Here is a 27,604-nt window from a genome sequence, read left to right on the forward strand (position 1 = left end):
CCGATTGGCAGGCGCCGCCCGAAGCTCCCTCCCCGGGCCTCTCCCTTTCCCCTTCTCCCATTGGCCGTCCTCCCGCCGCAAGGCCGCGCCCCTCCGGCCGCGCTCCGATTGGCCGCGGGTCCGCCCGCCGCCGCCCTGCCGCCCTCCGGTTGGCGCTGCGGGGTCGCCGCGTCCCGCCCCGCTCCGCGGGCGCGCGCCGAGGCGGAGGCCGGCGCTGAGGGGTCGGCCCCAGCGCCACCGGCGGCAGCGGGATGGCGGCGGCGGCGGCGGTCGGCGCGTTGGGCTCGGGCCCCGCCGCGGGGCCCCCGGCGGCGGGTGGTGGGGCGACGGCGGCGGCCGCGGCCGCGGCGATGGCGGCGGCCGGCCCCGGTCCGGTGCCGGTGCCTATGAACCTCTTCGCGACGTGGGAGATCGACCGCTCGGCGCCTAGCTGCGTGCCCAGGTGAGCCGGGCGGAGCCCGCCGCCGGAGGGAGCGGGGCGCGGAGCGCGGAGCGGGGCGGGGGCTCCGGAGGCGGCACCCCGGGGGCCCGGAACCGGGCAGCCGTCGCAGGCCGCGATGGGAGGCCGAGGGGCTCCGAGGCGGCACCGTGGGCCGCTCCGTCACGGAGCCTCGCGCTGAGGGGCGGGGGGAGAAGGACTTGGGATCCATCCGGGCGCGGTGTCTGCGAGGGGCGTATTCCGGCGCCGCACAAAGAGGGAAGAAGTCATGGTTGCCGCGGGGTGTGAGAGCGGCGGTCCTGGTGGGGGGGAAGAAGGGCTCCGGGAGGCTTCGTCGCGAGGAGCGGCCGTGCCCTGGGGTTGCTCCCGCCGGTGCCGTGCCGCCGCCCGGATCGCCACACGTGTCGGCGGAGAGCAGGGCCGCCGTGCTGCTGCGTGGAGTGGGATGCGGCCGGGCATCGTCTGCCTGTGGGCTGGGTGCAACCGAGGGCGGGCGGTGAGCGGCAGGTCGGCTTCCCGCAGAATGGAGATGCGGTACGGAGCGGTGAGTCGAAGCACGTGGACGCGCGGTGTTCGGCGGTGTTGGAGAGAGGAGGAGCTGTGAGGACAAGTGGAACGTGCGGGAATAGCGGGGCTGCATTTTGCTGTGGGCGGTGGGATGCTGGTGGGTGAGTAGAAGGGGTGTGTCCCCGGTGTGGAAGTTGGAAGGAGTTGCTCTTGGGGGGATCGAGCAGTGCACCCCTCACAAGGATTGTTCCCGACGGCTTCTCTGTTGCTGTGAGGAGCAGCTATCAGCTCCAGTTTGGAGGAAACTTCTGTAAAGTTATGCCGGAGTAACATCTCTGGAACATCTCCAAATGCAGCACTTGTTGGCGTGGGTTCAGAGGAGGACTAAGAGGGTGAGGAAGGGTCTGGAGAACGAGGTGTGTGAGGAGCACTGAGGGCCCTGGGTTTGCTCAGAGCAGAGCTGAGCTGAGGAGAGGCCTGATGGCAGCTGCAGCTCTCCAGGGAGTGGAGGGCAGCGCTGAGCTCTGCTGTCTGTACAGCGACAGGGCTGAGGGAACGGCATGGAGCTGCATCAGGGGAGGGCAGGTGGGGGTGAGGGAAAGGCTGTGCCCCAGAGGGCGGTGGGCATGGCACAGGCTGCCCAGGGCAGTGGGCACGGCCCCGATGCCGGAGCTCAGGGAGCGCTGGGACACCACTGACACTGGGGCTGGGGTGCTGTGTGGGGCCGGGGGTTGGGCTCGGTGATCTTTGGGGGCTCCTTCCAGCTTTGGAGGTTCCCTGTTTCTGTTATTCTGTGGGTAGTAATTGATGGAAGCTGGCTCCCTTCAGAGGCCTAAGATCCAGCATGGCATGCAGCAGCACCTGTGGAACCAGCAGGGTTTGGAGAAGTCCCTTCAGGCCCTGTGAGCAGTTGTGGGGCTGCTGCTGCTGTGTTCCCTCATGGTCTGTGGCCTGAGCTTTCCTGAATGAGCAGATTGTAGGGAAGCTCCTTCTGTGTGGGTGGGTGGCTGTGAAACAAAAGGAAGACCCAGCCCCACATCTGAGCTGGGTTAATGGTGACCTTGCGTGCCATGCTCGCTGATGGCTCACCCATTTTCACTCTCTGGTCTGCTTGTGTAATTCATTAGTTTTGATGTGATGTTCTTCCAGGCAGAAACTTCACTGTGTTGTCCCATTGCCCAGCACAGGCAGTCTCTGGTCTGTACTGTTCTTTGGGAGTGGTAGTGGTGGCAAAACAATATCCATTCAAGGGTAATAATCCTTCTCCCTTGGGCTTTTCTGTCTGTTATGCATGAGTAGCCTTGATTTTCGCAGCCCTGTGTGTATCTAAGCAAAGGAGAGCTTTGTGCTCATTTTTATGCTGCACGATATGCTTTGCTGTTTTTCTGGACTGGATATAAGTTGTTGCTGTTGCTGCACTCCATCCTAAGTATTTCATTTCCACAGTTGCCACTGGATCAGCCTTTGTGGGGCTGTGCTGTTTGACTGTTAATGCAGGACTGTCAAAGGGTTGCATCTGAGCCTTGAGGATTTCAGAGAGGCAATCTGAACTGGTAGGGGTTGGCACCATGAGGTGTAAGCCTGGACCTACCGAAATTGCTCAGTGCTCTGACTGCAGGACTTGCAGTGTGTTTTAGGAGGATCTTGGTTCCATAAGGTGAACCATAGGATGTAATGGAAGTCTTTTCTGCTGGATCTCTTCTGTGCCAGTGAACAAAGTTACCATTTAGTTTGGGGTTTTGTTTGTGAGTTGCCTTGCTCTCCAAGCAGGGGTATTTTGGCCTTTCTTGTACCACTGAAGGGCTGTAGCCAGTCTTTGCTGTACATAAAATGCAAGAAATGAACCAGGACTTTGCCAAAGTGAAATGTCTGTCTGCATCAAAACAGTGTCTTACTGTGCTTTCATTGTTTCATGTGCTGATCAGCTAGCACATTTGGAAAAAAAATGTGTGAAAGGACTTTGTGCAAAGATGCTTTGAGTCTTGTTCTTTCTAAATAGTGGTTAATAGCACTGCTCTTCCTTTTACCCCCTTTAGTATCTGAGAGCCCAGAAGTGCACGTTCCTAGGGAATTAGGAAACAAGATAAGGCTGCCTGTTGGTGTTTGTTCTTGCTCCTTTTCCATGACACAGCTGCTGCGTTCAGTGTTATGTGGATGTTGTTTCAGTGATAAGTCATCGCGTTTCTAATCGGAGGTAAGAGCTACAAGTCTTGTTTTGACTAATGCATTAGTGTTGTCGAGCTCAGATTGCAAAGGCAGATTCTACCTGTGCTGACTGTGCTGTGAATGGTGCTAGGAGGGCACAGGTATGTTGCTTGTAGTCTGGAATACCTCCTGGTTTGGTACAACATATGAGTTCAACCCAGCCAGCCTTGCTGCCACCTTCACAGTGTGCTCAGATAGTTAGAAGAGCCCGGACCTGGAGAAGCACACTGATTAGGAGAAGCAGTGGCTTGGATTGATTCTGTGAGAGGTATTTCAGAAGATGCTCTGAATTCTCTTTCATTAAAACTTGCAAGTGCATGTTTTGGAAAGGTATGGCGTTGTCTTGGAAGGACAGTGATCTCTGCGAGTGCAACTGGAGATAGGCACAGGCTGCAGTGATCTTTCCAAGTGCTGAGAGTCGCACATCCCCCTCACTTGCATGGCTCTGAGGTCCTGTTGGACACCTTGCCATGGAAGATAGGTGTGTTTCCTGTGTGCTGCTGGCCACTGGCTTCTCTTTGCCCAAAGCACAAAAGCCTTGCTGCCAGCCCCGGTGTTCCTTTAGGGAATGATCTTACTCCAGCTGGAATAACAAGCATTTGCCTGTGATGTTCTTGGGCAGTTTTGCTGGGTAAGTTGAGGATTTTCATGGTGAACTTCCAACCCCGGGGAAAGCTGCTGTCTGGGTAAGCTACACCCCTGGGAGCGTTAAGTGGTTCCGGATCACTCCTTACAAAGGCACCAGGATGCCAGGGCAGCACGGCTCAGCTCTGGGCAGGGAGAGCTTGGAGAGGCCACGGATCTGTGCAAGGAAGGAGTCTCTTGTAACTGGTGCTGTTTGCCATGTTTGAATTACGATTTCCTCTTAGTCCTATATAGAAAACAAAATGTTCTAAACGGCCGTCTGATTGCTTATTATTCTTAATACTGTGGGTTTGGCTGTGAGCCTGCAAATATGTCTGAAATGCTGTCCACTGTCTGTCACTGCCTGCGCCTTGTCCGTCACTGAGCTCTCTTGGGGTTTCTGCTCTGTGCTGTGCTTCCCGTCTGTGTGTATGCTAATTGGGCTGCTGCCTGCTACTCCATCTTTCTGCTCATTAGTGGAACCCGGCACGAGCATCCCCTGCCAGGATGATTGATTGGGGTTGGGGAGGGGGGGGGGGGAAATGTGTGTGCTCCTTTCAGAATAATCATCTCGCCTTTCCTGAAGGCTTCGTGTTATTTGAAGTACCTGCTGTGCTGCCTCCCGGCTTTGCTCACCGGGGTTTCATTGACCAGGCTGCGTTAGCTCTGTTATCTGGCTGCTCATCAGATACGTTGTGCTGTGTTCCTATTGCGCTGGTAGGCACCGAGCGCTCGTTCCGCTTCCTCTGGCGTATGCAGGTATTTGTGATCCCCAGCAGCTGCACAATACGCACCCTCCTCCGAGGTGGAGATCACCTTTCTCCCTGGGAGCTGTGGGGTGCTTTGGTGTGTTCCTGTGCAGTGTGGGATGGTCCTAGATGAGATGGAACACGTGTCTGCTGTCCACTTGACGAGTCACTTCCTAAAAAGAGCCGGAGGTGAAAACCATCCCTTGTTTGATATTGTCCCAGCTGAGCACATCAGTGCCGTAGTCTGAGCACCTCAAGTTCTTCTCTTTCAGCACCCCGGGTGATAGGGGAGCTTTTTGAACTGCATCAAAGCTGTTTTCTCTGTGCATTTTTTCTGCTCACTGGCAGTGGATGAGATTAAGGGGAGACGCAGCCTTTCAGGTACCTCTGCACATCACAGCCGTGGTTCTGGAGACCACTCCCTGCTCTGCAGTGTGATTCATCCTCTGTGCACACAGCCCAAAATTACATGGTGTTTTTTTGCAGGCCCGTTGCGATGCAATCACTGTTATGATTTGCTGCCCATTGTCATCTCTCAGGAGTTTGCTATTCCTCCCATCTCACCGTCTAACCTAACGTGGGATTCTGCTCAGTAAATGAAAACTGTTGTGTTCTGGTTTTCCTGAGTCCTCTTTATTGCCTTCTTCGTGCTGATTTTTTTTTTTACACTTTCACTGCATGTCCTTCTTACCCTGTTTCTTGTTCCAGAGTGTCTCAAGTGACATGAGGGATCCAAAGCCAGTGTACATGGGATAGTTGCTTGTACAAAAAACACCCAGGTTACATGCTCATCTGTGTATTTAAACTGATTTTCTGTGTCTGTGATAACTGCATTCTCTTCATTACGGGCAGTTTGGGATAATGGCTGAACTCCCTGCTTAGGTTCCAATTTGCATAACTGAAGAAAAATCTTCTGCTACTCATTTTGTTGTCCTTTAACACTTTTCTTTACTAGGGAAGAATCAGGATTATAGAATCATAAAGGTTGGAAAATTCCTCCAGGATCATCAGGTCCAACCATCACTGCCATGCACACTAAACCATGTCCTTCAGTGCCACACTGGGGACATCCAAGGAGACAGGAGGCTGTCCCAAGGGCCGCTGAATGTCCCAGGACTTGGACATCTGAGCAGCTTCAGGGATGTCCCAGAAGATGTGGGGACAGTGGGACATCCATGCGAACATGAGGATATTAGAGGAGCCATGGGCAAGCATGAGGAGGTCTGGGACATCTGAGTGTTTGCAGGGACATCTTAAGGGCCACCAGGGATGTCCAAGGAGATATGTGGCCAACCAAGGCCCCCCCAGTGCCTACCTTCACCTGGAGCCGTGCATCCCAGCTGCAGAAGTGGATGTCTGGGGCACAGATGAGGTTGGCACTTTCACTAGTGCAGTGGCCATGCAATCACAGCTTGGGACTCTTCTCCAGCACCAATCACATTCATCCAAAATGCCTCCCTATTCATCCTGGTGCCTGATTTTCAGTAGAGCTTCAAGTAGTGTCTCTGAATCCATATTATTTACGTCAGCATTTTTAGGTGTACATTATTGATACGTTTCTATAATAGCTCCCTTTCACTTGTTCTGCATTTTTCCTGCATTCCTTTAGCTATCTTCTAGTAGTCTGCTGTGTTTTTACCCCACTTTATTTATACAACTATGTTATCTCATTGCTCCTTTCCCTCAAGGGCCCTGCATGCTCCTGCTGATAATCATGGCACTGTTCTTGCTTCTGTGATTGAGTAGTCCCTAGTTATGTTCTATTTCCCAAGTAGTTGGCTGGTGTTGTCAATGTAGGGGCTGCTACTTGTGGCCACACCTTATTATTGTTTGCCTTTTATTCTTCATTCTTTTCTGGTATTCAGAGGATGTTTTTTGGTAGCCTTCAGGTTTTCTTTCTCTGCGAGTGAGTTTCAGGCTCTTCCATGTTAGACTTGCACCTATGTTACAAAGTACTTGTTGCTGCATCTTAGGCACATGCATGGTTTTTCCTCCTGTAGACAAGGCTGCAAGTATTGTTTTTTTTTTTTTGTAATCACTTCTTGGTGGTGCTTAATTCATTGACACATTTAATTTTGGCCTGGAGACACTGCAAGCAAACTGTTCAGCAGCAGGCACAGTGCTGTGCTGCTGGTGCTCTAGCTGCATTCACACCGTGCTCTCAGCTCAGCTGGCAGTGCTGCATCTTTTCCTCAAGGTCTTGGGTTTGGGGACTGCAGTTCTGCTTTGTTTGCAGACAGAAAGCTTTAAAACCTGTTACTTTTGGGGGAAAAAAAAAAAGAGTGATTTTTAGCCATAGAAATGCTTTTACAAATCCCTTTATCGCTTATTGTAGCTGTGCTGAATGTGCTGCACCAGACTTCCACTTTGTTTTTTCTATTTGTCCTGCATCTGCGTTTGGGTAACAGCTTCCAAACAGCTGGAAGTTGGAAGTCGTGTCCCTTTTTGTTGCCCATAAGAAAACAATGGAAAAGTTGCTGCAACACGCAGCCATACCACTGCCTGATTGTTCAGTGAGCTCTTCCTAATGCTTCATGCAGCAGCAATGAGTTTTGTCATGTGCTTTTTGTTAACCAAGTTACTTATTTGAAATGGAGCAGGAAGATGACCTTGCAGTTGGACGCTGAAGTCAGGCTTGGATACAGATCTGCAGGAAGGTTTGGGAGCCCTGTGTGGACTGCCTGCTGAGATTTTAAGCTCCATTTGTGCTGAGGAAAGACGTTGCTCGTGGTAGGGGCAATTAATATCTGCACAGCGTGCAGTGGAGCGTGAGAGAGGCTAATGGCAGTGTGCTGCATGCGGTGTGCTCCGGGACAGGCTGTCTGGGCACATCGTAGGCCTTCCTCAGGAGATGCCTCTTGACAATGTGCTTATTATCTGGAAATCAGCGTGTGTGACAGGAGGCGCCGGGAGGCTGCATGGCCCGGTGTGGTGCATGCTGCCTGATGCACTGTAATGAAGCGCTGCCTGCTCCATAGGGGTTGGCTCTAGGCTCTGGTTAGGAACAGCAAAGGGGAAGCAGAGGTGAAATGATTCATCCAACAGCTAAGAAGTAGCGGAGAACAGGGATTAAATTTCCCTTCTCTGCCCGAACAAGATCTTAACTCTAAATTACTTCCTTCTGTAAAAGCGGTGCAGCCTCGCGGTAGCAGAGCCTGGGGGACGCAGTTATGTCACTGCAGCTCTCCTGTGCACGTGGCAGGGCGGCAGGGTTCGGTCTGCTTTGCCCTCAATTAATTCTCCTTTTTATTTTTTTCCTTCCAGTCCCCAAATGTTTGGGTGTTGTCAGTAATGGCAAACGAGTCAGCCTCACGTAGGAAACTGCTAAAAGCTACGACTGCTGGCCTGGAGCACCTGCAGGGATGGGGCACCCAGAACTTATCTGAAACTGAAGAAAGGGAGAAGGCAGCCTGCAAGGAGTTGATACAACTGCAGGAAAGGGGGTGGGAGGGAGCGTTGTATTTTCAGGCTAAGCTGTTTCATGCCTAGCAGTAGTTTAAGCACCATTTGAGTGGATATTTTTTTTTCCCCAGTGATGCATCTGTGTGGGTATTTAATGTGAAAGGATGCAGAGTGATGGGAGAATGGTTCCAAGGCACCCGGTTTCATTCATCCCTTGTGCAGCAAAGCGTGCTCGCTCTGCACGCAGAGGTAGAGGTGCCTGCAAGGCAGCGGGGTGAGAAGTGTCAGCTCTGTGCAGGCAGAGCAAGCAGCCCTAAGCACTGCTCTTAGGCAGCCGGGGGGAGGGCTTTAACACCTCCCTCGCCTGCCTCATCATTTCTGCCTGTTCAGAGCCCGGCCGAGAGGAGGGAAAGGAAATCTCTTAACCTTATTATTGATTGTGAATACAGTAAGCAATCCAATTACCGCCATCCTTTAATCCTGACACCATTGGACCCCAATTAGAAGTCTTGATTTTGTACCCCTGCAGGCAGGGATGTGGTGTCTGAAGGAATCCTCCAAAGCACTCTGTGCCTGGAGGAACTGGGAGGTGTGGGGCTTCGCACCCTGTGCCTGCAGTTTGTCCAAGGAGTGTGAGAGCTGCTGGCCTCTCTTGTTGAGACCTGAGCAATTCTTCACAGATCTAACTGGCATTTGGGAGACGTTGGGATTTTTTAAGTAGATCCTGATCATTTTATCATCTTGAGAAGAAGAATCTTGAAAAACGTGTTCCAAAGAGCACTTGTGCCACTGTGGCTGTATTTTTCCTCTCTGTAGTCAACAGAGCTGTGAAATCTGGAAAAGGCAGAGCTGTAGACTCTGGTAGCACGTAGCTATGGCAGGGGAGCAGCGCTTAATGGGTGAGATGCAGAAAAGCAAAAGTTGTTGGGAGTGGGATGACAGAGAGGGAGTGGAGCTGGTCTCTTCTCACTGGTGACAGGATAAAGGGATCTTGAGTAAATTTGTTCATATAGAAATTTGTTCATTTGTTCATATAGAAGCAGGCAGCATCTACCCGCAGAAGACTGAGCAGTTAGGTGCTGCCCCTCAGAAGATCTTGTTTCCTCTTCTGAAACATGACGAGGCACTTGTGGCTCATCCTCATGGCGGTGCCAGCACTGCTGTTGACATGAATATGAATAGACTTGGGGTCCCCAGTGACAAAAGATTAATAACTCTGCTTAATTACAACCTACTTTTTTTCCTAATACTGTGAATGTGAATGACTTTTCAAGGAGAGCTGGCTGTGGGATGTGCAGGGGGTTGGAACTCTTTGGAAGAAGGCAACCCTAAGTAGATCAAGGTTTAAAATCCAGGATAGCTTTGATCAAGCCATCTGTTCTAGTAAACGTTGAGAGAAGCTCCATGAGTGGCCAGCCTGGACATCCTTCTATGTAACCTCCTGTAGGGAACCTGCCTTTGCAGGAGGTTGGACTTGATGATTTTCAGAGATCCCTTCCAACCCCTATGATTGTGTGAGTGCAGCAGTTGTGATTGCAAGCCAAACAGACCCTGTTGAGTTGAGAAGCACTTGGTGATGTCCACTCCTGGGATGGTTACAGGCTCAGCTGTCCAGATGGAGCCATGTCTACAGAGCATCTTCCTCACGATAACTGGCAGCACTGTGAGAGGTCGTAAAGGGAGATGTGGCGTTAATGTGGTGTTCTGCCAGCAGTAGTTATATGATGGTACAGATAAAGCATGTGAGGTTTTAGAATTCAATTCCCTTCCAGTGCAGAAATCAATTCAGTCCAATGCAGAGCGAGTACTGCTGACAGAGCTCTAGGAGGAGCCCGAATTGCCAGTAATGCAGATTAATTGATGTCTGATGTGGTATCTCTGGCCAAGCAATAGGGTGAAACCGAGATGGAGTCTCTCAGCTGGTAGTGAGAAAAGGAATCTAAAATAAATAAAATGCTTGGGGAAAAAAAGAACAATCTTCTGGTGATCACATGAGGGTTTTTAGGACTACCTTTGAGTGCCCCACCTCTTGGTTCTTGGCTAACTGTATAAAGTGAAGGCACTGCAAGAGAAATAGTTCCTTTCTGGTGTTGAGAGCTCATCTCATGCTGCCTGAAAGGAGACTTTCAAGCCATTTCTTTCCTTGTTTTGCAGTAGTAATTCTTCCTGCAAGATGTGTGATGCGTGCTCTGCAGAGCATCTGCTGCTCTTCAGAGATGTAACCGAAATGGGTGTGCTCACACATATACACAAAAACAAATAATCCCCTTTGGCAGGAACACATTGGAAGTGCTTGCATTGCAAAAGACTTTTGAATTTCAGGTCTGAGGGAAGTTGTTTTTTCTGACCAAGTCCAAAGCCATTTTGTAACTGTATAAAGTGCAATAGGGACACAAGCCCATGGGGTTTTCTTAGGATCTGTCTCATACCCAGAGTTCTCAAGCTTTTCTCCTTTTCCTAAACATGCAGGTTGTGTAATGGGCAGGAGATGCTGAGTGGGAGCCAGCCATTTGCACTCACCGTTTCTCTTCCCTCTATATTTGCAGGTTTTGCACTACCTGGAGATTTCCTATATTTCAGCCTTGCTGTTTGGGATTAGATAAAACGGGTAAAGAGGGAGGGAGTCTGTTTTATGCCTAGTGATGTTCTTGTGCATGGACAGCCTGTGGTGTCTGGGAGGAGAAGCTACTGAGCAAACTGCTCAGTAGCTGAGTAGGTCTGCAGATAGCATCATGGAGCAGCTGGTAGGAAGGTGGTAGTAAAGCGCTCAGGTGAGTGAGAAATAAAGTTGTGGGGAGTTTTTCAGGCCTGGGAGTGTGTAAGAGGTTGGCTGTGACTGGCTAAAAGAGCTTTTCAGGAAGCCTTCTGTTGCACTTAAAGCTGTGTGTACAGCCACTGCCAATCATAGATCTCCTGACGATGGTTTTAATGTGCTGTCTGAACATCTACAGCCAGAGACACAAAGGTTTGCTGAGTTTTCACCCCATTAATAACGAGTTGCTTGTGTGGAAGGCAGGCACACAGAAAATTCACCTAAGCTGGATGCTTCCTTCCCTGCTGTGCTTTGGCGAGTGAAACTCGTGAGCCCTCTTGCAATAAAAATGCAAGCCCACAGTGAGTGCCCTCTAAATATAAATGCTCAAGCATGGCTGCTTTTTTCTTCTCTAGCGGAGAGACACCAGGGCCTACAAAAACATCTTGCTCTTCCACGTGGGCACACCTGAGAGCAGGAGCATTTAGAGTTGCTGGGGGCTCGTGGGGCAGCTCTCTTTCCCACCCACCTTTCTTTCCCATCTTCTCAGAAGTCGATGTGTGCTTTCCGTTGTGTTGCCAGTGGGAGGTTTCCTTTAAAGCTTTGTGATTCTTAACGCAGACTTTGGCTTCTTTTTGCTTTGCCTGCTGAGGTATGCTTTGGGGGAATGTCAGCCTCTGAATGTCAAGCCTGGTAGCGTTCCTGTCCTAGAGAGTCATGATGATTTGAAGGCATGTGCAGCTTTTGCTCTGAAGGAAGGTGTCTAGAATGATCAGGAATTTTCCATCAGGACAAGCTGTGTGTTTCCCAGGGACTGCAGCCTGTAGGTGAAAGGGATGAGGTGCTCGTAAAACGTGGCTCTCCAAATCCAGCCTCCATGCTGTGAGTGTCTGGGCTCCATCCTGTGAAGACAATGGGATGTAAGCTCCTGCTCCTGATGGCAGGCAGCCTGCGGTCGCTGCTCCAGAGCATAACAAACTTGATGAGTGTTGGCTCGTTCCTCGGACACCTACTTTAAAGCAAGTCTGAGAAAGCTGAGCTTTGAGGTGTGCAGCAAGGTTTTTTTTTTCCTCTCCTGTCCTTTGGGATGTATTTCAAGCTGTTTCTCAATGGCTGTTGGCAGGCTTCCAGTCTTGCTGCCTTGCTGAATCACCTGTAGTGCGAGTAGTTTAGTAACACATGAGAATTACGGAAAGCATAAGGTGGTGTGAAGGCAGCGTGTAAAATACACTGTTGTGCCCAGGGAACGCAGATGGGAAAGCCTGAAAGTGGTGTTTGGGGTGACTTATTAGGATGAGGTGGTGTGAAAACCCAGCGCTCTCAGCAGCTGACATCCCCAGCAGGATCCTCAGCAGGCTGGTAGGAGTTGTTTGCTCTCCAGCCCAAAGGAGAGAAGAGCAGCGTGGCTGAAAAGCCTCCCTGTTGTTGTAGGTGGGACTCCAAAGCCAGCAGCAGCACTGACAGCAGGCAGAAGGACATTTGGATGAAAATCTGCTTTGAAACAGAGCTCGCGCTTACAGTGGCAATGGGATCTGGCAGTCCTTTGGGCAGGTACTACAGTATCAGGTCTGTAGGTTCAGGTAATTGAGTGATGGAGCCATGGAAGAGAAGATAGGGAAGGGAAGAGCCAACCAGGGGACCAAGCAGCAAGCTCCTGTAGTGGGAGATGGCTGCAGGCAGCTTCTGCAGGTGCTGGTATGCAGCAGGACTCCAGCGTCTGCTCATGGGGGCTCGTTTTAGCTTGGGTATGCAGGTAAACTGCCTCTAGCTTCTGCACATAGCTACAAGAGTCAGGTTTGTGAGAAACTGCTCTGCAGCTGTAACTAAGTATCCTTGCTTTCTGGGAATGACCTTGCTTCTTCTGATACACAATGCTTTATTGTCCCCGCTGTTTTATAGGAGGCCATGGTATCTTTCATCTCATGCAAGACAAGCAGCTGGGCCACCCAACCCAAAGCTGTTGTGTGAGTGCTTGTGGCAGCACAGCCAGTGCTGTCAGCTGACATCGTGGTAGCAGATTGCGGGACTCGGCACAGGGCAAAACATGGAATGAAAGTACTCAAATCAAGCCAGCAATGCTATTGTGATGGGGCTGCGTTCACACTACGGTGTGATGAAGGAGAAAAAGATTAGAGTATCCCCAGAGTGGCTAATTGCAGTAGCCTCACTTTGGCTGGAAGCCGTGCCGAGCCATCTCGATGCTGGTCTGAAAAGAGACAAATAGCTGTTTTATGAGGTTTGTTCTTTGCTGGATTGGCAGCTTGAGTCAGTTCATCATGTGTTCAAACACATGGTGGTGACGGGGAGCTGCGGGGAGCTGGGAACAAGGCACAGGCTTCTGGTGGAGGAGGATGATGGCCAGGTTCGCTGCTTTCCCTGGCTGTGCCCTCTGAAAAAGCCATGCCTGTGTCACTGAAGAGCTGGGGCGGTGTTTGATTCCTGTGAACATCTCTTACGAGGGCCTGTGTAAGAACTCATCCTTCCTGATTGTGTTTGAGGCTGTTAGAGAATTTCCTGGGCACGGAGTGTTTTAGGCCCATGACTTACCTGGGGCTGCATTCGGCAGGAGAGCGACCACGCGTTACAAGGGATTAAACATCAGTCAAGAGTGTGGCTCCCAGCCAGAGGTGAGTGCTGGGCAGGTCAGCAGTTGTGCTCAGACACCAGCTTAATCAAAAGCCATGCAAAACCAAGAATAACTGCCAGAAAGAGCTAACAAATAACTCCTGAAATGTGCAAATACCCCTGAAATCGCAGTGTCGAGCTGTGCTGTTGCAGAGGGAGGCCAAAGCAGTGCTGACAGAAGTGCAAATGGTGGCCGAGTCTCACGTTTCAGCTTGTCTCTGGAATTGCTGGAATCATTTGTACTTTCTACGTGGCAATTAGGAGCGATCCGAGGGACTGACAGGAGCCATTGCAGTAAGCCTGCTAACTCCTGCTAATGCCGTAAGCCAAGGGGATTGGAGTGTTGTATGGCTGAGGCTTAAGCCAGGTGTTTAACATCAGGTGCTCAAGTTCAGGCTCTGAGAGCTGATGTAAACAAAAAGGAAGGGAAAATACCCGGTTTTCTATCAGGGATTTTGGAAAATGCTGGAAGACTGCTGTGCCCTGAATTGCTGTCAGCCCTCATAAAGTGGTTCTGAGCATTACTCACTCCACTGAGTCTCGTGTTACGTTTTTATTGTCTGTTGTGCTTCGGAAGGCTGGGCAGTGAACAAGCTGGCTGCATTGCACACAGTGTGTGTGCTGCTCTGGAAGAGGCGTGTGCAGCCCTCAGATGGGAAAACCTGTGGGAAGAATCCATCCTGATGGCTGTGTGGGGTCTGCCCGATGGTGCCTTCGCAGCCTGGCTTTGCTGGGTGCTGACATCCCAGCTGCTCTGGTGTCCCTTGGAGAGCCCCCATGCATACAGTTGAGCTTGGTTGGGCTTTTCTATGCCTGCAATCCCATAAGCAGGGTAACTGGCTGCCATCCAGCTGCCGGAAGGGCTCTTTCTGAATTTTCTGAGCGTGGTGGTCTCTGGTGGCGTGGGTTTGCAGAGTTGCTGTGGCAACCCACATCGCTTCCCCCAAGCCCCAGCCTGGTTCCCAGCTTCCCAATTAGCCTGGCTATTCATCCTGCTGTGTGAGATGGAGCAGCCCCTGAAGGGCAGGAAGCCTGTCTTCCCCAGGGGCTGCAGGGCCTTCCCCCAGCTGCCTCCCTGCTGCTCCTGCCTGCTCCCCCCTGCCACAGCAAAAGGTTCAGTGCATTTAGGTCAGAGTGAGCTAAGCCACAGTTTAAATCAAGCTTTTTGGAAGTAATTTGCCGTTTTCATTTAGGTGGAAAACAAAACCAAAAACATTGGTAACTTGAGCAGAAGCACAGCTCTTAACACAGCACTCACTGCAAGGCAGCTGGTTCCTCTGAAGTTTGTTTGAGTGGAATACTTCAAACAGGGCCTTGAGCTGAGCCCTCGTAGGCAGAATATTTAGAGGTAATTTAGGACCTGGTGCTTTCCAACAGAGGCACTCCCTGGGATGTGCAGCCAGTGCATGTCTGTCCTGTTCCCCCCATCCTGGCTCTGCGTGCTCCCCAGTTAGCTCCTGAAGCCCCAGTGCCTACTCATGAGGATGCTTTTAGAGTGTGTCTCTCTTTGAGTGTTACAATGTGAGTCAACATGGGAGAAAACGGAACTTCCCATTTGATGTGGATGTCTCCTGACTGATAACCAACTGGTAAATTAAATGCCAAACATGCTGTAAAACAGGGGCATTAAGGATTGAAGAGAGGTAGCAGTATCTTTTTGTTTCTTTTAGACTGAATTTTAAACACGTCCATATTGTTAGGCATTGTGAGGTATTACGTACACATCTGGACTGAAATTTTCTTGTTTTCCATTCAGGATTTTGATCCTTGTTTTTCTTGTGAGGTGCCTAGCACTATGCACTTAATATTCAGGGCAAGCTGAGCATACAGTGTTCTTCAAAAGCTATTAAAATCTTTATTTTTCAGTCCAGCAAGTTCTGTGTAAGGAGTCCCTGGTTACTGTTGGACATGCGGAGTTATTCCTCCTGAGTACCTGAACAAGTAACTGTGATGGAGCTAATCATGGTCACAGCCATGAGTCTTTCTGGCTGGGAGGAAAGCCAGCCTCAGCATCTGTACCCTCAACAGCCTTATTTGTGTCAGATCAGCTCAGCTCTGTTGTGTTGAAGGTGTGCTGGGAGGTGCTTCCTCACAGCATACCTGTTTTTCCAGGCCTCGAGAGCTGCCAGGTGGAAGTGTGTGCCCGATGGCTTCATGGTGCATGGTGACTGCACCAGTTGTCCTTTTGACACCATCCAAGCCTCACAGTTTGCTGACAGGGACTTCTGGCTTACTGCTGTTCACTGGCTGAACCCTGCAGGCATCTTAAGTATTGTATGTGGATGATAAGAAAACAACAGAGAAGCAAATATGCAGTCAGGGCTTGAATTCTTGCAGAGCTCTTAGTGATGTCACAAGGCACAGGAGTGGAGGTGCCTTGTAATGCCTGTGTGAAGTGTTCCTGTATGCCGGGCACTGGAGCCTGGGTGCTGCAGGGGTTGTGCACGGGTAGAGAAGAGCAGTTTGCTGAAGGCTAGCACAAGTTGTGAGCTTCAGTCTGGGCACGTGACTGTGTGTGCCATGTAGATAACTGTGTGAGCTCTTGGGTTTCAGATTTGGGTTTGCAGCGCATCATGTCCATTCCTAGCCTTCCATGGGGGTGACTGGGAGTCTGACTGAAGTAAGGGTTGGAGTGGTGCTGGGTACGAAATTGCTGTAACTTGTTCCTACTTCTGCTATTTCAGAAAGTGCTCTCAAATATTTGTGTAACATCTCATTGCGTTTTCCTGCTGGCTTGCCAGGGCTGGTTGCCTTAGACACCAGGGCTCTGGTAACTAGGACAACAAGATCGAGCAGGCAAAGGTAGAAATAATGGTAATAACTTTCTCAACTCCTTCTGAAATAGGCTTGTATCAACTGACACCACGCATGGGGTGACTGCTAGCAGCTTGTTCTCCATTGCTGACTGCTAACCTCGGGTCCTGCCACGGGAAGTGAGCCTGCCAGGCACATGTGGATGGGCTGACCCCTCTTCTCCACACTGAATGCTGGGGCTGGAGAGGAGTCCAGGAGGTGCTTAAGGCATTGACTTTCTGCAATCCAACACCCCTCACCAAGACTCCCTTCTCTGCCCCCATATGAATTCGATATTGTCAGGCAGTGTACAGAAGGAGGGACTGTCTCCTTGGGAGTGGTGGGCTTGGGAAGTGTACCACGTCTGCCTTTGGTTCAGCTCCCAAAAAGGGAAATACTTTTGGCTTCTTTGCTCACCTGGTAAGGATTAAAAGAAATTCCATTGCCAGCTGTGCTTGGTCAAAACCGTCTGCAAGAAACCTGCTTCTGATGTCTTGGTTGGCTGCACGTGTAGAGGTGGGGTCAGAAGTGTCAGCACCAGAGTGACTGAGCTGTTTCTGTGCTGGTCATGGTATCCAGCGAGCGGCTGAACTCTGCCCGGGGTATCCATGCAGCCTAATGAAAAGCTTAAGTTAAAGATCTGAGCCTTAAAAATAACTGCTCTGATGGGCTCCAGGCATCCCGTTGACAGATAGTACCTAGGCTGGGCCTATGGAACACGCTTCTGCTGTGGGTGTTGTCTCCCAGTTTAAGCAAGTATCTCAGTTTAAGAGCAGTGCTTTCTGTTTTTGAGAGTGATTTGTTTGTTTCCTGCCTTTTCTGCAAGATCCCGTTCGCGGGCTGTGCACGTGGGGCATGTACACAGGGTCTGTGACAGGCTGCGCTGGTGAGGAGCAGTCAGTCTGTGGTAGGAGCTGTAAATGCTCACACAGTAAAGAAGTGGTTGGGCAATATCTCACAGTAATGAGTTGGGTTGTTTTTTTTTTACTGACCACAAGGATCGCAGTCATCAACATGAAGAGATGTACTTTAATTGTGCATGTTGACTGCTGTGTTTCATTCAGGTGGCCTGGGGCTAGCCTTCCTGGGGCCTGGCTGTCAGGCTGTCACCTCGTACCAGTGCCATGGTGGTTGAGCAGCCTTGCCACAGGCCGGGAGTTTGAGGGAAGCCATGGCCCCAAGAGCTGAGCAGCCTTCTGGAGGAAGTTCTCAGAGGGGCATCTTCTGGGTAACAGGATGTGACAGAAGGCACCAAATGCTGCAGCACCAACACTGTGGCTTTGTCCTCCTGTGGCCCCGTGACCGTCTGGTGCTGTGGGAGAGGTGCTGTGCAGTGCGCGCCCCTGTGCACGGCAGCAGTCAAGTGTGCCTGCAGGAGCTCTGGGAGCCTCCTGGAAGGCAGGCAGGCAAGCGAGGGTGTCTGGTGTGGCTGTGTGTTCTGGGGAAGCTCTCTCTGTGTGTTCACGCTACTTCTTCCCACGCCTCTGGGAGCTGTATGGGTTCAGTAGCGTGTCTGACACGTTTTAGAGGCTGCCAAGCTCCGTTTGCTCTCTCAAGGCTTGAGAAATGGGATGCTTGAGACAGTAACTTCAGTTAATTTAACATCAGCGACTGTGTGTGGTTCCCCCTTCCTTCCAACGTGATGCAGTAGCTCATAGGATTTCAACCTTGAGAATGGATAACCTTGAGAATCACTGCAAGTCAGGACTGGTTTGCCTTCTCATCCCTAGGTGGAAAGGTACCACAGCTTTGCTGTCTTTGCTTTGGTGGACTAGTGGGGATGAGAGTCTCACGCAGACAGGTGGTACCTGGCAAGGGCAGAGTCTGTCAGCAGAGCTGGGGTGCCGCTCAGAGGGGCAGCAGAGCTGTGAGGGGTCTGGAGCACAAGTGTGATGGGGAGCGGCTGAGGAACCGGGGCTGTTCGGTCTGCAGAAGAGGAGGCTCAGGGCAGACCTCGTGGCTCTGCAACCCCCTGAAAGGAGGCTGTGTGAGGAGGGGTCGGCCTCTGCTGTCAGGGAACGGCCATAGGACGAGAGGGGATGGCCTCACGTTGTGCCAGGGGAGGTTCGGGTTGGCTGCTAGGAACAATTCCTTCTCCAGAAGTGATTCTGCACTGACACAGCTGCCCAGGGAGCGGTGGGGTCACCTGGAGGAGTCCCAGAGCCGTGGGATGTAGCACTGAGGGACGTGGGCAGCGGGCTGGGATTGGACTTGGTGATCTTTGCTAACAATTCTATGAGCATATGATACTGAGAAACACTGTTCCAAGAACAGAAGATTATTTGATAAACGTAGTTTGGGATTTGTGCAAGAGCATCAAAGAAGGTTAGGATGGAAGTAATTCTGTTGCATTTTTAGCCTTGACATTTCAAACCAATGAACTTTATTTTATTGGCACTTGAGACTGGGGAGACTTTAACAAAATGAAGGGGAAAAACAAAGCCCAAATGAGGCCCCAGCTCTGTGACACTGCCTCAATATCTACACAGTCACTGCTTGAGCTGGGTGGGCCTAAGAACTAGGGGATGGCTGTAGGTCTGTGAGATGTAGTTAATAGGCTGTTTGGATTTCCGAAATGCCTTCAACCAGGTTTCTCGGGAGCTTCTTAGAAAGCTATGCTGCTGCAGAACAAAGGGGAAAGTCCTCACGTGGGTAAATAATGGTTTAAATAAATGACAGGAGTGTATAATCAGTTGTCATGGTGAAGTTGTCATGTCAGTTGTCATGTCAGCAGCAAAGATCTGGAAGGGTATGTGTACTCAGGTGCCTGTTTGCTGTAATCCTACATAGAAATCCTCCTTGGAGAAGACTGGTATAGCAGTGCAGAACTCTGACCCCGTGGTGTCTGTCAGGGGCCCATCTCCACACACACTCACTCATACATACTCTCTCTCTCTGCAGAGCTGTACCTGCCTGAGTTTATTTAGAGAGCATTTGTGACACTATGCTGAAGGCTCAGATGTGGCTTAGATTTGCATTGCAGGGATGCAAGTTTTGCTGTTCAGGCTCAGCCCTCCTTTTTCTTTCTGCCTTGACAGTGTTAAGAATCTAACCCTGTCTCTCTCTGGTGAAATAATGGTTTTGAAGCCCTTGAAACTTTCCAGAGATCAGCACTCACATTTAAAGTAGGAGTGTTCCTTCGGGCAGTTTCTGAAGTGAGGGATGATACGAGACTTCTTCCCTTTCCTTAGAAACTGGAACATCCGTACAGAGTCCTGAGGGAGAGCATCATGCATGTCTTAAGGAGCACGTTTCCATCAGACTGGTGCTGTGCAAGGCACCCTGGCAGCTGAGGCCAAGCTGACCATGTCAGTCTGACCCAGCCACAAGTTTTGATGAGCTCTATGTTTTCTTTGCATTCATGCCATTATGCAGGAACTAGCATTTGATTCTACCCAGACCCTGAGGTGGGCTTGTGCTGGTGGCGGGGCTCAGGGACTCCTGGCTCTCCCCATGTAATGCTGCTCCAGGGAAGTACTGCCTGCTCTCTAGGAGCTGCTTGCTGGCACGTGGGAGCTCATTGCCATTCAGGGGAAGTAGCTGAAACTTCTCTGGAAAAGTAGGTCAGGGAAATCTGCCCATCAGGAATGTCTGGAGGGAGAAAAGGGGATGTGATGAAGGTGATAGCAGCCTAGCACAGTTCAATTCCATCTGTTTCTATTGAAGAGGTTTGTGGCTTTAATGTAAATCAGAAAGGCATCTATAGATATGATATTAGAAAAAAATGATTCTCAGAGCAGCGAAGCACTGGCACAGGCTGCCTGGGGAGGTGGTGGGGTCACCATCCCTGGGGTGCTCCAGAGCCATGGGGATGTCCATGTCCCACTGAGGGACGTGGTTAGTAGGGTTAGGTGGGTTGGTGGTTGGACTAGGGGATCTTAGAGGTCTCTTCCAACCTTAAAGATGCTGTGATTATATGTAAAAAGCCAGTTCTTGTTAAAGTGGCACCTGAGCTTGAGTCCTAAGTGGGACCCTTGGATCTGGCTCCTCCATGCCCTTGGGCACTGCACTCTCCCTCTCTGCACCCTCGAGACACGCAGCAAGGCAGGGAGCACTGGGGGTCCATGCTGAACAAGCAGCAGCTTTGCTAAGCTGTGCAGTGTGGTGGGAGGATGAGGCGAATCCTCTTCATCTCTTGCAGTAGCAACAAAAAGAGATGAGTGCAAACAGCTGCATTTTTGCTGGTTGCTTTTTAGCTAGAGGGTGGTGATGGAAGGATTTCTCTCACTTGCTTTCCAGCACAGCTGTGGGAGAGAGATTTGGTTCACCAGAGTGGTAGCATTGGTTCAGATGAGGCTTAGTGGGAGTTGAGCATTGCTGTCCAACTTCTGGCCACCTGGCTGGTTTGCATAGCTCTTGCTTGCACCCCGCATTCTCCCGACAGGAGTGCTTTTGATCCTAATCCAAATGTCTCTGTTTCCTCTTAGCTGAGAGCTCTTCAGGCAAGGCTCTTATTTGCCAACAGAATGCTTTGGGGTTTTGTTTGTTTGTTTTACAAATAACTGTGCATGTACGGGAGGGTGGTTGGAGAAGAAGCCTCAGAAACAGCAGCAGCCTCTTCAGCTGTAGTAGTTGAGCTGTCCTTGCATCACTCAGCGCTATCAGCATTGAGGTAGCAACAACCCTTCTCTTCCTCTTTCCAAAGAGGCTCTGTTACTAGTCTTTAGTTATAGGAGTAATACGTGCAGCTTCAGTCTCCTGCTCTGCTGATGACCAAAATCCAAATCTAAATCAAGAAGCGCCTTCAAGCGCTGTGCTCAGCAGAAAGCATTTCAAGATGGTAGTGCTTCAACAGCTCCTATCATAAAGGCAAGGCCCGGGGGAGGAGGCTTGCTTCAGAAAACTCACCAAGACTTGTGCAAAAAAAAAAATCAATCTTGAGATGCAGCACATGAATACATCTTCGTGTCAATGCTTTTGGCAACATGCACTCACCCATGACTTTGGCCGGTGCAGATGGGTGGGCCTCAGGCCTTTTTGAGGGAGGTCAAGATGTTCAAGGCCAGGCTGGATGGGACCCTGGGCAACATGCCTGATATAGTTAGTGGTCAGGAACCCTGCTCACGGCTGGGGAGTTAGATCTTTGTGGTCCCTCCCAACCCAAGCCACTCTATGATTCTTTGGTATGATTTTTTGGTGAATGCTTATTTTAGGAGTCCTTGGAGTCTTGGATGGGAGTTGGATCCTTTGTCCCTTTTGGTGATGGAAAGAGAACCATGCGAGGCTGTTAGACACCATAAGCTTCCTTCTTCCAGGATGGGCCAGAGGTGGAATTATCAGCTTCTAACAGTCGTGCTGCTCATTCTGCTGCTATCAACAGACTCTGAGGCTCTGCTGCAAGCTTGCATCTGCCCTTCTTGCATTCTGGGGCAACTCAGCTACGTGGAAGAAGCTTTGTGTACCTTCTCACAGAGGCAGGCTGAAGTCAGTAGTCCACTTCTGGGCATCCCTCTACCACCTGCTGTTCAGCAGCATGGGCTCAGAGTGGTCAACAAGGTGAAGTGCACCCACTCAGCTGTGAACTCCTAGTGGCCTTTCCTCCAGGGATCCTATGTAATCATAGGGTCACACAGTGTATTCATTTCTAGCTTACTTTTTTAGGAGTGGAAGAGTGACTCATCTTGTGTTTACTAGATGGATAAGTCGTACAATTAATCTGCTTTTGTATGAAAATGAGAATTGAGTTTAAATCTCCAAAGCCAGCCCTTTAAATTGGCTCACTGAGGCTATTTTAGGTATAGTGGATTATAAGAACATTCAACCAAACACGTTTTTCATGGAAAACCCAATTAATTGGATGGAGGATCATTATTCATGAGTAGTCAAACCAATGGATTCTGGTCAGTATTTTCCAGGAGCCTGAAGCTAGCAGATCTTATCTTGTATACCCTCTTACTGACTTGGCACTTCAAAGGGGAAAAACAGCTTTCTGCTCCTTCAAGCTCTGAGTTGGTTTCTTCTGCTTTGCAACTTGCAATTAAAACCAAGTGTTTCATTTCAGTTTGCTTGTGGTATTCTCCATTTATCCAGGGCAGGAGGTGGCTGGTTGGGCTCTCAGCTAACCCTGCTTCCAGATGTCTGCCCTGTGAGTTCCCTCAACTTGCTGCTTTCAGTTCTTTGAAGCTAAGAAGCATTTTACTGCCATTTCTTTTAAATTATTATTACCATTATTATTAGCTGCATGGTAGGATGACTGTTAAAATCTGTGTCCGTTTTACTTAAGTGTATTTCTCTTTTTCCAAATACTTGAATACAATATCTCCACTTTTGTGTCCACTCTGAGGAGCGCTGTGTTGGCTCTTGTCTGCACACATCTGGTCTGGAGGAAGGCAGCTGCAGAGGTGATTGAATGGCAGGGATTTCTGCAAGCATTCTTGTGCTGAGGATGCTCAGCATGACAGAACCTGCAGGGCAGCTCAGGACTGCTGAAGCAGGAGGCTCTTGGCCCAGATGATGAATGGTCAGCATTGCACAGGCCCCAGAAAGTGCATCCACCTGGAAAGCACAGTGCATCCATGACCAAGGACCCTGTGGTCTGAGAAGGGCTGTATGTGTTCTTAACCTGGCCCCGTTGTAAAACCCTGACCTGGAGCAGTGTGCCCTGTGAACTGCAAGTGATTGTCAGGCTCAGGTGCTGTCCTTCCAGGACTTGCTGCCTGACTTCTGTTCCTCCTTGGCTTTCCTGGAAGCAGGAGCTCTTGCCCGTGATGGTCCTGCTCTCGCAGGATGCTCTTGCTTCTTCTGATGTGACCTTCTTCCTTCCTTTGATTGTGTTGTGTGTCCTCATCCTGTCCTTGCTGGCATCCTTCATCTCTTCTGATTACAGAGTTGGATGCTGTCTAGAAGCTCTTTTGGCACTGAACCTGGATGCTTGGGTTACGTGGGGCAAAGCAGTAAGATTGTGTGCAGAGGAGACAGAAGTTCTAGATAAGACTCCTAAAATCCCTGTAGCCAGAAAGGCTACTTGCAGAGTATTCAGTTTTGACTAGGGCACAATCAGACACGTTGTGCTTTGTGGCAGTGCTGGAGAGTTAGACTCGTGTTTTGTGTTTGTTTGTTTTCCATACAGGAATGATGTACTTTGGCTGTTGCAATGTGAGGATGGCAGGGTTGTGTATGTCGTGGTGAGGGCAAAGGTAACTCCAGTGGGGTCCAATTAAATGGCCTGTATGTGCCTCTCTAATTACCTCTTGATTTTAAGCAGGGATTATTCTTGTAAAGCCTTACTTAAATTTGCCAGGGCAATTTCAATGCATATCAAGCTTTTTAAAAGTGTAGGTGACACCGGAGGACATTGGTGGTATTTGCTTCTATGAACAGGACCAGATTGCTCCCATTCCCTCCACTGAAGACAGCTCCATGGCACTGAGATGGTTCTTCCAGACAGCAAGGCCAGGGCTGCAGTGAGAGCTTTGCTAAAGCTGGGCAGCATGGCTTTGGAGCACACTGCACTGACTGTGGGTGCTCCCTAATGGGGAGCTGGTGGCGACTATTGCAGTACATTGGACTGAGTATGGGAACCTTGGACACACTGGGCTGCTGGTGCTGTGCAGGAATCAGGGGAAGCATCCTGTGCCTGCAGTGATGGTGGAACTGTTGCTTCTGTGACAGATTGGCCTAAAGGACTGTTCTGAGCATCTCCTGCCCAGCTGGTTGCCCCTGGCCCTGCCACTGCCAGGGATGAGGCTCACCTTCAAAGGCCAGGTACTCCAAGGGTGTCTGTGGGGTTTGGGCAAAGCAGCTTGTACTTGGGAATCCCTAAAGGATGTGTTTCTGTGACCAGCTTTTTGCCAGGAAGCAGAGGGAGCCCTGCATGCTTCTTGAAAGGACATCTTCAGATAGAGAAGGCAAACATAGGGTGCTCCTAACAAGCTATGAATGATTTGGGACCTTGGCTTCTCTGGTCTTGTGTTTTGTTGTGGTTTCTGCCCATTGCTATGCATGCCATTGATAATTTGGCTGGGTTTCATCTTTTAGATGCTTGCCTCTTGGCCCTGGGGTCTGAAGATAGCGTGGTCTCACCAGGCTGCTGTGCTACCCCTCCCTCCAGGCATGGGGCATGTTTGTCTGAACCTTTTGCAGCATTTCTTTGTGAGGAACTGCCAGATATTTCTGAATGAGTTTTTTTCGTTTGAGAGGTACCTTCCTGAGATGCCCAGATCCTGGGCCTTTGGTGAGGTTGGCTCCTTTGATGTTGATGACGTCCTTGAAATTCTGTCCTTCTCTTAAACATTGTCACCAGCTAGTTTACAATCACGTGCAGTCTTAATTATTGCCAGCCCTTCTTTGCCACTTTCCTCCATACTGGATAGGCAGATCCAGAGCTGCCTCTTCTGACTGTTTTCAAAACTCTCCAGTATTTGGCCTTGAACTAGCTTTTATTTCTTTTATACGTTCCCATTCGCAGTTTGATCAGTGAACCAAAACAAGTCACGTTTTTGTCCCTTCTACTTCACTTGGCTGGTACTGTCTTATGAAGGTACAGGTGGGTGCCAGACTTCAAACTGGCCAAAAAGAAAAGGTTTGAAGCTGAACCAGTGGGAGAAACCTTAAACGAAGGCTGAGTATATCTGGGAAGGCAGCGCAGCAGCTTTGTTACAATAGCAGCCCTCCAGCTGGTGCAGTTATCAGGGACAGTAGTACTAGCCTGTGATGATTTGTTAGGGCATTTCTCTGCTGCTGACTTTTCCTAGCACAGAGCAGCGTGACCAGACTGTAAAATGGCATTGTGAGCTGCCAGCTTTGTGTCTGACTTGAATCAGATTGAATGTTAGCAGGAGAAGAACTTTGTTGGGAAACATGCAGTACCCATTAGTGCTTTTGTCTTCACACTTAGCCCTGAGGAAGAGAATGATTTTGCATATCATGTTAGGTATTGAGAAGCTTGTGCCTTCTGGGCAATATCAGCAGATGCATCACTTGGCTGTGCTGCATCCTCCTTCACACCTGGCTGCCCCACACACAGGTAGCACACAGCTCTGAGCCTCTGGGTGGCAGCCCATGCAGCTTTGGAATGCATTGAGTGGAGCAGCTGGATGCAGTGTGCTCAAGGGCAAACCACTGACCAACCCAGAGCTGATGAGAGATTAAAGAGTTAGGCACACTTCCAAGGGCTGATTGAGGCAGGGCATGCCTGAAAAACGTCTGTATGCTGTGAGACAGTGACATTTAATGCCATTACAGATGGACTGCCCAGGCAGATGAGAGCACCTGGGGCTGCTGGGGTGGACTTCCTCTCCCGTGAGGACGGAGAAATCTGCTCCGGGGCCACGAGGGTCAAGGAGACAAGATGGATGTAGCTGCTGTAGAAGACACTGTTTTCTTCCATTTTGCTCTCCCATTTGTCCTAACAGAGGATGTTGCCTTGTGCTTTGGTGGCATGCACCCTTCTGACACCAACACTCTCACCTGTTCCTGGTGTGCCTTTGCTCTCTTCCCCTATGTAGGGTTATGAAACTGGACTAGGTTTCTCCTATGTGTGCACCAGCAGCATCTCATTGCGACGAAGTGCAGTACCTTGACTTCACAAGGCTGGGAGAGTGTCCTGGGCAGCACTGTGCTGGGCACAGCGTATTTCTGTGCTCTTCTCCATCAAAGGTGAGCTAGGCAGGCCTCTGGGCAAAGCAAATCAAACTGTTTCTACAAGCATCTGGGCCTGGGTGCTGCAGGGAGAGCTTCAGGGCATCTCTAGTGCTTGAAGTGCCTGATCTTGGCTCACTGCCTCCTGCACTCCAGGGGTAGGGTTTGCAGGAAGCAAACAGAGAAAGGAGCAGGAATACACAGCCCGGTCCTTTGTGAGCCTTGCTGAACAGCTGGCATCCCTCCAGGAGCCCTGTCTCAGAGGTGGGTATCACCTTGGAAAACAAACTGGAGCTGTCAGAGTCAGGAAAAACATCAAAGAGCTGCTAAACAGCTGCTGTTGAAGGCTTAGCCTGCAGCTGTGCATCTCATAGCATTAGTATTGACAAGGATGCGTGAAGGAGCGCTGCTGAGAAGGGTGGGTGTGCTCCAGCATTTGTAGATGGCATAGGAGCTTCAGGAAAAACCCAAGCAGCCTGGCTGCTGCCACTTGAAGTCAGTCACAATATTCAGGAAAATAATACTTGCCCAGAGCTGTAACTCACCAGTGGTCAGTGAGCCAAGCACGGAGCAGTGCAGGACGCCAGCACACCCTGTTCACCCTGAGCTCAGACCTGCCTCTGCCAGGAACCTTTTCCAGCCCACGGGTAAGTTTTGGGCAGCTGTGCAGCTCCCATTTTGCATAGTGCTTGTAAAGCTGCTGCTCCCCCTTCCTCTGGTGTAGCCAGATCTTTGTATTGAGACAAGAGGTAGGTCAGAATTGTTTTCCTCTCCCCATTAATTGCTCTTGATGCGTACCACAGGCTACTGGGCAAAGCTCTAGCCTGTTCTTCCTGTACCGTGCACACCTTGTGTTTTCTTCCCTTTTTCCTTGCCCCTCCAGCAGCCAGAATCATGGTACCTCTGGTTTCTGGGTTGTGTTGCCCTGGCATCAAGGGCTTTAGGGATTTGCTGAAACATTGGCTGTGCAGTGCGACAGTGAAACCATCCATGGTGTGTGTCATCTGGGAACTGCCATTGCCTGCAGGGGAAATGGACTGGGAGGGTCTTCAGACCAGAGCCAGGGCTCTGATGCTGGAACTGAATTTCACTGAATGTATGTGTTGCAGGAAATTTGCTTTTCAAGGTACGCTCACAAGGCAAGTTGGTCACAGTGATAAAAAAGTTCCATCGGACTTCAGAACAAAAATTCCAACTCATTTTACTGGGGAGGAAGGAAACGGCTCGCTAGCAGCAGCCTGGATCTGGGAAGGGAAAAAGTACACCTATTTGGGGATGGGAGTGGCTCAAAGTATGAGTTTGGTGCCTGTGTTGTTTGTGTATTCTGAAAAATTTCACCTGTTGTGATCATTGTGGATCAGTCCCGTCCTGTAGGGATCTGCAGGGATTAGTGGGGGACCCACTGCTGGCCAGAAATGGCATTAAACCCAAAGCAGTGACACAGATCTGGGCGATGCACAGACTGATTAAGTAACAGATAAAAAGAGGGTCATTAGGGGTTGCCAAGCTGCTGAGGAGCACTGTTTTAAAAAAGTTGTACTCAATTGCTGGAAATAAATATGTGTAGACTCCAGAACATGCATGCTAATCTGTCTGGGAAGGGAGGTGGTGCTGCAGAATGCAGGGTTTTGGACAGGGTTTGGGGTTGCAGGGTCCCAGTTGTGCCTGAGCAAGCGAGATCTTATCAGGGATGCAAGAGCCCCGTTGTTTCAGGTTGAGGCAATAGTCAGAGCTTGTAAGTATGCACGTACTCTTCCTTGAGGAGAAACACCAGGTACTGATGGGATTCCCGAATTCCTCTGGGCGGAGTACAATGAGGAGACTGCTTTGGATAAGGAGCACAGCTGCCAGGTAGAGCTGTAGTCTTCCAGTATCCTCAAAGGCTCCTTTAGAGTCCCTGGAAAGCCAGTCAGTGCTGGCTGGGGAGTG

At 50.3% G+C, this 27,604-nt stretch overlaps 1 protein-coding gene across 1 annotated transcript in view; it reads left to right on the forward strand.

The window, feature by feature from the left end:
• Nucleotides 1–251: 251 nt before the first annotated feature.
• Nucleotides 252–27,604, forward strand: part of LOC306959087 (phosphofurin acidic cluster sorting protein 2-like) — a gene marked incomplete at both ends in the record, with an annotated part of 42,708 nt that continues 15,355 nt past the window's right edge. The window contains one exon of the mRNA XM_079550778.1: nt 252–442. Within this exon, the coding sequence (XP_079406904.1) occupies nt 252–442 (191 nt within the window). The remainder of the gene's footprint in view (nt 443–27,604) is intronic.

This window comes from Tetrao urogallus (genome assembly GCF_951394365.1).
Source record: "Tetrao urogallus genome assembly, chromosome: 2".
Taxonomy (NCBI): domain Eukaryota; kingdom Metazoa; phylum Chordata; class Aves; order Galliformes; family Phasianidae; genus Tetrao; species Tetrao urogallus.